This window comes from Hordeum vulgare, chromosome 3H, assembly GCF_904849725.1.
Source record: "Hordeum vulgare subsp. vulgare chromosome 3H, MorexV3_pseudomolecules_assembly, whole genome shotgun sequence".
Taxonomy (NCBI): domain Eukaryota; kingdom Viridiplantae; phylum Streptophyta; class Magnoliopsida; order Poales; family Poaceae; genus Hordeum; species Hordeum vulgare.
In genome coordinates this window covers 175,137,690-175,148,069 of record NC_058520.1, presented here as the reverse complement: position 1 = coordinate 175,148,069, position 10,380 = coordinate 175,137,690, and the positions used below count along the sequence as shown (strand labels likewise).

Genomic DNA, 10,380 nt, shown 5'->3' with positions numbered 1-10,380 from the left:
CAGCAGAAGCGATTAGAGATCGCGGTTGATGTAGTGGAACGTCCTCACGTCCCTCGATCCGCCCCGCGAACAATCCCGCGATCAGTCCCACGATCTAGTACCGAACGGACGGCACCTCCGCGTTCAGCACACGTACAGCTCGACGATGATCTCGGCCTTCTTGATCCAGCAAGAGAGACGGAGAGGTAGAAGAGTTCTCCGGCAGCGTGACGGCGCTCCGGAGGTTGGTGATGATCTTGTCTCAGCAGGGCTCCGCCCGAGCTCCGCAGAAACACGATCTAGAGGAAAAACTATGGAGGTATGTGGTCGGGCAGCCGTGAGAAAGTCGTCTCAAATCTGCCCTAAAAGCCCCATATATATAGGAGGAGGGAGGGGGACCTTGCCTTGGGGTCCAAGGGAACCCCAAGGGGTCGGCCGAGCCAGGGGGGAGGACTCTCCCCCCCCAAACCGAGTCCTACTTGGTTTGGTGGGAGGGAGTCCTTCCCCCTTCCCACTTCCCCTCCTTTTTTTTTCTTTCTTTGATTTTTCTTCCTTGGCGCATAGGATTTGGTGGGCTGTCCCACCAGCCCACTAAGGGCTGGTGTGACCCCCCCAAATACCTATGGGCTTCCCCGGAGTGGGTTGCCCCCCTCCGGTGAACCCCCGGAACCCATTCGTCATTCCCGGTACATTCCCGGTAACTCCGAAAACCTTCTGGTAATCAAATGAGGTCATCCTATATATCAATCTTCGTTTCCGGACCATTCCGGAAACCCTCGTGACGTCCGTGATCTCATCCGGGACTCCGAACAACATTCGGTAACCAACCATATAACTCAAATACGCATAAAACAACGTCGAACCTTAAGTGTGCAGACCCTGCGGGTTCGAGAACTATGTAGACATGACCCGAGAGACTTCTCGGTCAATATCCAATAGCGGGACCTGGATGCCCATATTGGATCCTACATATTCTACGAAGATCTTATCGTTTGAACCTCAGTGCCAAGGATTCGTATAATCCCGTATGTCATTCCCTTTGTCCTTCGGTATGTTACTTGCCCGAGATTCGATCGTCAGTATCCGCATACCTATTTCAATCTCGTTTACCGGCAAGTCTCTTTACTCATTCCGTAATACAAGATCCCGCAACTTACACTAAGTTACATTGCTTGCAAGGCTTGTGTGTGATGTTGTATTACCGAGTGGGCCCCGAGATACCTCTCCGTCACACGGAGTGACAAATCCCAGTCTTGATCCATACTAACTCAACTAACACCTTCGGAGATACCTGTAGAGCATCTTTATAGTCAGCCAGTTACGTTGCGACGTTTGATACACACAAAGCATTCCTCCGGTGTCAGTGAGTTATATGATCTCATGGTCATAGGAATAAATACTTGACACGCAGAAAACAGTAGCAACAAAATGACACGATCAACATGCTACGTCTATTAGTTTGGGTCTAGTCCATCACGTGATTCTCCTAATGACGTGATCCAGTTATCAAGCAACAACACCTTGTTCATAATCAGAAGACACTGACTATCATCGATCAACTGGCTAGCCAACTAGAGGCATGCTAGGGACGGTGTTTTGTCTATGTATCCACACATGTAATTGAGTCTTCATTCAATACAATTATAGCATGGATAATAAACTATTATCTTGATACAGGAATTATAATAACCATACATTTATTATTGCCTCTAGGGCATAATTCCAACACGAAATACACAGGAGGTTCTCCAAAAACGACGTCTTCAAAAAGAAAATAATGCAAAAGTGTTGTTGTCGTCAGATCAAGAATCTTGAGTTTTCATCTTGGAGGGAGGTCCCAGATCCAAAAACAATGTCTTCACAAGACCATTGTGCCAATAAAGGACGGACCTTAGGCTTTCACCCTTAAGATCGCGCTTGACACTCGAGAAGCACCCCCAAAAATGTTGCCTACCTATGCCTGCCAAGGCCGCTGCAAGTCCTCAACACCCGACACTCGAGCACCCCCAAAAATGTTGCCTACCTATGCCTGCCAAGGCCGCTGCAAGTCCTCAACACCCGACACACAGAAAAAACCCTATGTCGCAAGTCTTCAACACAACCAAAACTCTTCTCCGTTGTTACAAGTCTCCATTTGCGGTTACTTTCTTCACCACCGTCAATACAATAAAAAACTATACTTAAACATGTCCCATGACACCGGCAAGACATCGAAGCTTCCCGTCATGCCTTCATGAAGTCTTTGGCTGAAGATGAGGACGCGACCGACCAGATCAATTCTGATCTAGATATCCAATAACGCCATGCGCCAAAAGCTGGGATCTCTAGAAGAAAGACCGAAATTCGTCAGTGTCCAGATCAAAGAGGCCGCTATGAAGCAAATCGAAGTTATGAAGCATCAAGAATAGCAGGGCCCAAATCAAAAATCAATGTTATGGAGCATGAAGAATAGGAGGGTCGCCCTCGATCTGGGGTGGATCTAGGCATTGCCACGCATAAGGGCATCTCTAGCAGACCCCGTAAAAGGGCCGAAGCCGTAAAATTCCGGCGACTATACGGGTTCGGGCTGTTTTTTTGTCCCATACCAGGTAGTGTAAACGCAGCCCAGGCCGTAAAATTTTGTGGTGGCCCGTAAACGCGACCACTCAACCGCTATATCTACAAGTTCTACCGCTGGATGCGGGTCGAAACCCTATCCCTCCGTCCCTGCGAAGAGTCCCCCCGCCTCACCGCTGACGCCTCAGATCTGCCGCCGCGCGCCTCCATTCCGTCGCCTAGCCGCTCCATTCCACTGTTCAAGATGGCCAACTCTGACAGCCGTGGCAACAACGACCCCAAGAGGGCTCGTAGCGTCAGATCCGCCGCCACCCGTCGGTACACGTAATGGGGCCTGACACCACCTCCGTCGCTCCTCCGTGTGAGACAGAAGAGTACGACCGCGTGCGCGGCCGCCTCTTCTCCGGCAGCTCCTCCAAGGCGTCGAGCTCGTGCTCTCCCTCCCCCTGGTGAAGAGGGAGCTCGTGGAGCTCCCGTCGGTGAAGATGGAGTCGAAGGCCAAGGCGGTGCCGGAGCAATGTGTCGGGGACGTCGTCGAACCGGAGGATTTCCTCCCCCCCGGCGGATAGCCTTTTGCCCGCGCTACTGACGCGGAGTGCGGGAGGCGAAAGAGGACCAGCAGCACCGCCGGAGAGAAGAGGAGATCGACACCGTGCTCTACGAGCAGGGTGTCGCGTCGGCCCTCGCCATCGACCACAAGGTGGAGGAGTGGCGCCGCAAAGTGACTGCGCAGGAGCGCATCTACATCGAGCTCTCCTCCGACGAGGACGACGACTGAGCGCACTGCGCATCTACTACCATATGAGCTCGACTCCGGTGAGCTCAAATTTGCGTACTACGGTAGGATAGCTAGTAGCTCCGGTGAGCTCCAGTAGGTTAGCTTACCTCCCTCCCCCCCCCCCCCCCCGGTAACTAATGAACTCTGAATGTAGTATGTATGATCGTGTACTAAGTAATGAATTCTGAATGAGTGTGGTCGCAATTTCGTCCGCGAATGCTTTTTTCAAATTATGCAGTTTGGTTATACGGGGTTTGTTCTCCAACGCAACATTTCGCCACGTAAAACCACACTTCGTCAAACTGTAAAACGCTTTTGCAGGTCGGAATTATACGGGATCTGATGGAGATGCTCTAACAACCTCACGTGCCAAATAGAAAATCATGTTATGGAGCATGAAGAATAGGAGGGCCGCCTTGGATCTGCGGCGAATCTAGGCATTGCCACGCATAACAACCTCCCCCGATGCAGCCCCAAATGGCCATGACACCGATAGCCGCTGCCACACCCATGTGAGGACGCGAGGTCTACCCCCGGTCGCCGGCATTCCAAGCCCTAGCGTGCACCAACGCACCTCCCAACCAGATGCCCTAAAGCCGACGCGGAAGAGCGCCCGGCCGCCACCATTGGCCTCACTGGTTTCACCCGAAGGCATCCTCCAACGGCGGCACGTTGAGAGGACTAGAGAAGGGGAAAGATCCGCGCACCTCCCAACCAGATGCCCTAAAACCAACGCCGGAGAGCGCCCCGCCGCCACCATTGGCCTCATCGGTTTCACCCCGGAGGCATCCTCCAACGACGGCACAAACGATGCGGTGAGAAGACTAGAGCAGGGCAAAGATCAGCGCACCTCCCAACCAGATGCCCTAAAGCTGACGCGGGAGAGCGCCTCGCCGGCACCATTGGCCTCACCAGTTTCACCCGGAGGCATCCTCCAGCGGTGGCGCAGTGAGAGGATGGAAAACATCAACGCTGGTGCGTGGATTGCTGGTCACACCCGAGTCGCCCTAGGCTGGGCGATCGTGCGGCGATCCTTTTTTTTTTGCGGTGCGTCTGGTACTGAGGTTGAGGTCGCTAGTCTAGACTAGCTATATCAGACATATGTACAAATCACTAGCACCCTCTTCTGACCCACAAAGGATATAGACATATACTTCATCCGTTCTTAAATATAAGATCTTTTAGAAATTCCACCACTAACTACATACGGATGTATGTAGTCATATTTTAGAATGTAGATTCATTCATTTTGCTCCGTATCTAGTCTATAGTGAAATCTCTAAAATGTCTTATATTAAGAAACGGAGAGAGTAGTACAACAATACTGCATCCATTGGATGTGATCATAATAACTACTCCCTTTGTTTCAAAATAAGTGTCGTTGATTTAATATTACATTTTTACTAACTTGGTATTTCCTCCGTCCGGAATTACTTGTCGCACAAATATATAAAAATAGATGTATCTAAAACTAAAATACATCTAGATACATCCGTTCTTATGACAAGTATTTTCAGACGAAGGAAGTATTAAATTTGCGACACTTATTTTTGAACGGAGGGAGTATAAGATGAATCTCCATGTCCTAAAATCCGAGCATAATGTTGCACAAATCCACAAGATACAAGGGTAGATGACCGCTCGGCATGAGCGTTAAGCCATCTCAAAGCCAATCAACAAAGGTAAGCTAGATGATTTAGTAAATCAGACTACATAACACTTAGATTAAGTCAACTAAAACCTCAAGTAAACCTTCCTAACAATAACTCATGTGAATCATCTTGCATCGGATTAATTTCAGTGGAGAAGTACACACGATTGAGGAAATCCACTGCAAAATAACATAAAATCAACGTCATTGTCTTGGAATTATCTCATCATGTGCGAAAGAGCAGATTGCACAGAAACGACATATGGAGCAAGTGAAACATGACCACATTTTTTTCTTTCAAAAAAAAAAGGGATAAAGAAGCTACTAGACCACATTTCAGTCAAACTTAGGAGTTTGGCCTTAACAGCGCATCTCACAGGTACGGAATATAGCTCTGGCAATAAAAGACAAATAAGATGACAAATTTGCACACAGCCTTGAAACAGTTTGCTATCTTATCTGCCAAACAAAAACATTTGTATATTGATTTCCAAAGTGTAACATATTATCCATAAGCTTCGACAGAGAACAAATCGAAACACAATAAATCAAACTAATATGAAGTACTAATAAGAAAACACAATCGGTAAAAATAAGGAACACATCCCTCCGTTTTCCCCTAATAGTGATGCGTGCATTCAAAATGTACAACTTTGATGATTAATGTACATGAATTATTTTCATTTGTCAAAAACGGTTCCATGCAGTTACATTTAATACATTTTCATAACAAGAAAAGTTAATGATCAAACCAACATATTATAAACCACGCTGAGGAGCATGGGTAACACAACAACACATACCTAGTAGTCAGTCAGCACTCTCATCAGTGTCAAACGGAAATCCAGAGCCTGAATTACCCTTCTCATAGCCGCCATTCTCAGGATGTCTAAGAGAAACGCCAACTTTCCGGCATCCAAAGCAATGACCTTTTAGAAGAGTTCAAAAGTATTTAATGCCATATAAATTTAAGAAAGGACCTTAAGAAAATAAAAGACGGTGATAGTGGTAATAGGTATGTACCATGCTCATTAGGCTGCAGTGGGATGCAAAAGTACTGTGTTTTACCCTCCACGGATTTGGATTCAGCGAAGTATTGCTGGTAGTTCCAATGCTTTAACCGAGACCGTCTTGTCCTCATTGTAAAATTGTAGTGATGGTATGATTTTGAGAAGGTGTCATATATGAGACACTGCGAGTGAATCATCACAAGCTCGTACTCAAGATTCTGAAACGTCAATCATTTCATTAGAAGCATTCTCAAATTCATAAATAGGGTTACAAAAAGTTGAGGATTTGCTAAAAGGCAAAAGGTCATATGACAATAGTTGTTCATTGGAATTTTAGAGGGAACATTGGACGTACTTTGTCTGCTGATTTATAATTTTCATATGCTCGAAGAGCCTCCTTTTGCATCCATTTCATTCCATTTTTTTTGGTTTCTTTTTCCTCCATAAATCTTTCAAAGCGATAGCGTGCTTGCAGGATAGCCGGGTCAGTAGTTGTTGATTTAAATTGCTCTGCAGCCCTACCTATCCAACTTTGCATTACAGGTTGTTCAGCTGGCTTGTTATCCCTGCATCACAACATGGTATAATTAGTACTCCCTCCGTATCAAAATATAAGACATTTTTGGACACTACGAGAAAATCTTGTATTAAGTTATAGAGGTAGTAGAAAACATTTGGATTGTTGATATCAGTGGTCGATAACACATATACATAACCAAAGTTTGAACATGGTATAGAACATCAATAACTGACAGAGGTTATTTCAGATAATTATATACAGAATGTGAAGTTCGTCTATTTGTATAAGACATACTCCTACTTTATATGTATAGACTATAACACATAAAAAACACTGAGTCTATTTACTAGCTTTTATCATGTAGCTTTTGGTGCTTGCTTCCCATTTAACAAATGGAATATGTACCAATATGTAGTTAATTTGATTTATCCAGTTACCAATTATTAGTACAGTCTAGCATTAGGTTCGACCCTTACTAGCCTAAGCAGAGCGCCCATGTAGCTGGGTTGCACAACGTGAGACACCCGCATTATACCAGCGAGGGACGCTAATGGTGAAACAAAAATGGGATTCATTTGCATACACGGGTCAGAATTTCAGTGGGCATGGTCCTAACAATCATAGGTTATATGTAGGTATATGTTGCATCATGGAAGTTCAATCAACGGGAAAGAAATATTAGACATTTAACTGGACGTGAAATTAAGGAGAATTTTCTTACTTTTTAGGATGATTCTTCCACATAGCTAATGTTGCCTTCACGGATCGTAAGCATTCATCAGGGTCGAGCTGAGACCTGCAATAGTCCTTCAAAAAATTAGCGGTATCTCTTACTCTTATGATCTGTTTCAGAGAGAGAGAGAAATTTGTTGTAACTTCTACTTAGTCAAGTTATTCATATATATTCCCTTGTACTGAAGTTCAGACACTTATTTTGGGATGGAAGGAGTATATCACAATGATGCCAAACTTAGATGTATCATATATGTTTGCAAAATATTATAAATGAAGGACTTCTAAATGTGTTCGAGAGGATGCACCACAAAACGTAGAATAACACAGAACCCCATGCAAGACCTAATGTAGTTGCAGGGGCCATGAGCATGGATTATGATACACCGCGACCCAGCAGTCCTCCAAATCCCTAGAAGTGCTATATTTCTAAAGTTACGCAAATATATGTTGACTTAGGCATGACAATAAATGAATAATAGTACTCCCTCCGTTTCAAAATATAAGACCTTTTAGAGATTACACTAGGAGACTACGTACATAGCAAAATGAGTGAATCTATATTCTAAAATATGTCTATGTACATCCATATGTAATTTATAATGCAATATCTAAAAGGTCTTATACAGGGCCATCTCCAGGAATTTGAGGGCCCGGGACAAAAATCAAAAATAGGGCTCTAAATATCCAAAAAGAACCTATAAGTAAAGCAAACTTCTACTTTATTATATAACTTCAAACATGTGTTATTTAATATAATATCTGTATAATTATCGTATACGAACTCTTTTCAGCTCCGGGGTCACACCTCCTTGTGGGATACATGATTGATGATTCTTCCTGGTTTCTAAAACATACACAAGTAACATGAATCAACTTACACTATGAATAAGACTTTATAGCTAATAAAATAAAATAAGTCTTTACCTTGATGTAAGATTATGAAAAAAAAATGTTCAACAAAAAATAACATACACTAGCAAAATAAAATTCAGCCTCCTATGAACAATTTAAGCTGAGAACGACGGCAAGGGACGATGCACCATGCCGCCGTATAAACTCTGCCATGGGGAAAGGACGGCCAGCAGCCGCGTACGCACGTATGACCTGACGTCTGTCGTGCTCACGTAGCCGGCAGCCATCCTCGCCCTGCTATAGAGTCAAGACTTCTCTCTCCTCGATCTATGTTCTAACGATCGATGGTTAACTCGAGCGAAACTACTGCGTGCGAATCGAGAGTTCTAAGCGGGAGTCAGGGTCTCACGGAAACTAGTAACAGGCAGGCTGTTGGGCTATGTACATGCATGTATATTGGTTGATTGCAAATCGAAAGAATCAGAAGTGCTAAGTGGGCTGCCGGCATGTGCACGTGCATGTATTGCTTGTTCACTGCCATTTTTTTTCTCTACATATATATACATATTATTTGCTGGACCGGGGCCCCAAAAATTTGGAGGCTCGGCCAACTTGGCCTCCCTCATCAACGGGGCTGGTCTTATATTTAGGAACGGAGGGAGTAATACCCAACTATGGTACGGTTATACTACAAACGAGACTTATATTAAGACTTCAACTATAGAAACAAGTTGTACCATATGACCATCAGAAAGCATGAAAATAAATATAATTTGCTGTAAAATTAATGTCAAAGGCAAGTTTTCTTACAGATACAGCTTAAGTTGGCGACCTTTCTCTCGCTCCTCTGCTCTCCAGTCATAAGTTGGTGGATTAGAAGAAGCCTCAGCAGCAGGTGACGGAGAAAGGGAGGCCTCAACAGCAGGTGGCGGTGGAGCATGGGAAGCCTCCTCGGCAGCAGGTGGCCGAGTAAGGCAAGCCTGAACAGCAGGCTGTGGATCAAGGAAGGCCTCCTCGCCAGCAGACGGGCGAGCAAGGGAAGCCTCTACAGCAGGTTGTGGATCTAGGGAGGCCTCCTCGGCAGCAGACGGAGCAAGGCAAACCTCAACAGCAGGTTGTGGATCAAGGGAAGGCTCGGCAGCAGGCGACGGGGCAAGTGAGGACTCGGCAGCAGGCGACGGAGCAGGGGACGCCTCGGCAGCAGGCGACCGAGCAGGGGACGCCTCGGCACCAGACGTCGCGGCAAGGGAAGCCCGATGGTGCTCAATCGCAGCGACAGCTTCACTTAGGCCTCGAAAAGGCCCGCCAATGTGAGGAGGATAGACATGAAAGAAGCCAGCCTTCAAGGTCATATGATACTTCCAACCAGACCTACATCAATCAATACGAACAGAAAGTGGAATCAAATAAATATATGGAAGTAGCATTTCCTAAACTTAAATGAAGCCCATCAACCGATCAGAGCAAAAGAGAAAACTGAATTCAGAGCAAGCATGAATTCAGAGAAAACTGAATACAGCCGACAAATACGACCCCTAAACATCTTCGAACGCACCCATTTAATGACTGGGCGTGTACTCTATTTATCCATCCACATAATCATATTTTTTATTATTTTTCTTATATGTTGAATCATTTGCACATGATTGATGAATAAGAAGAAAGAAAAAGAAAAGAAATGAATAAAGAAAATATGGTTCGGTGTAGGATCGCGTTCTACGTGATGGATTGATCGAGTACGTCCACGAATCCTTATATCGTCCCTATATTTATCCTTGATAGGAGGATTTACGGATAGTCCGGACGTATAACGATGATATGAAGGATCGAATTTAATCATTTCCCCCCTTCTTTCTTATTCAGTCATTGAGAGCAACTTCAACTGAACGTTCCGTTTAGTCTGTGTGTGTCCGTTTGGGTTGCCATGGACAGAAAACAGAGCACAACTCGTCAATTTAAATGAACGTGTGTCCTCTTTTGTCCGCTCGTGACCCATTTCAAGCCTATATTTCAACCGCATTTGTGTCGACGCAGACACGAAGCGGACACGCTCCTCGTCCGCTCGTGACCCATTTCAGGCCTATATTTGGACCGCATTTGCGTCGGCGCTGACACGCGCCTCGTCCGCGTGCTTCTTCCTCGGGCCCGCCCATCGTCTCCTCTTTTTTTATCCCCTTCCCACCCATCGCCGTCACAAACCCTAGGCCGGCGCCCATCTCTCCCAGCCACCTTGCTCTCTAGCCCCCTCTCCCCTTAACGCAACAGCACATCCATCGACGGGGTGCCTCCTTTGTGCCAG

General features: G+C 45.6%; 1 protein-coding gene across 2 annotated transcripts; it reads right to left on the bottom strand.

Annotated features, from left to right (window-relative positions):
• Nucleotides 1–2,070: 2,070 nt before the first annotated feature.
• LOC123443406 (MAP7 domain-containing protein 1-like) lies at nt 2,071–9,643 on the bottom strand. 2 transcript variants are annotated; one of them, XM_045119753.1, is made up of 8 exons: nt 8,892–9,643; nt 8,035–8,073; nt 7,216–7,290; nt 6,330–6,540; nt 5,988–6,192; nt 5,768–5,893; nt 3,888–5,144; nt 2,071–2,303 (listed from the first exon to the last, which is right to left on the bottom strand). In XM_045119753.1, the coding sequence occupies exons 1-6, from the start codon at nt 9,431–9,433 to the stop codon at nt 5,775–5,777; spliced, it is 1,191 nt and encodes a 396-aa protein (XP_044975688.1). In that variant the 5' UTR covers nt 9,434–9,643; the 3' UTR covers nt 2,071–2,303; nt 3,888–5,144; nt 5,768–5,774. The 2 variants fall into 2 exon arrangements, with proteins under 2 accessions (XP_044975688.1, XP_044975689.1); XM_045119754.1 differs by lacking the exon at nt 8,035–8,073 and having other exon boundaries at nt 4,164–5,144; nt 8,892–9,642.
• Between the last annotated feature and the right edge of the window lie 737 nt (nt 9,644–10,380).

Bases quoted from the DNA above. Each gene is read 5' to 3' on its own strand.
- LOC123443406 (XM_045119753.1), bottom strand. From the start codon at position 9,433: ATGACCTTGAAGGCTGGCTTCTTTCATGTCTATCCTCCTCACATTGGC. The intron at 7,291-8,034 runs GTGTGACCCCGG...GGACTATTGCAG, and splicing joins ATCATGTATCCCACAAGGAG to GTCTCAGCTCGACCCTGATG. The intron at 6,193-6,329 runs GTACGTCCAATG...TTGACGTTTCAG, and splicing joins ATTATAAATCAGCAGACAAA to AATCTTGAGTACGAGCTTGT.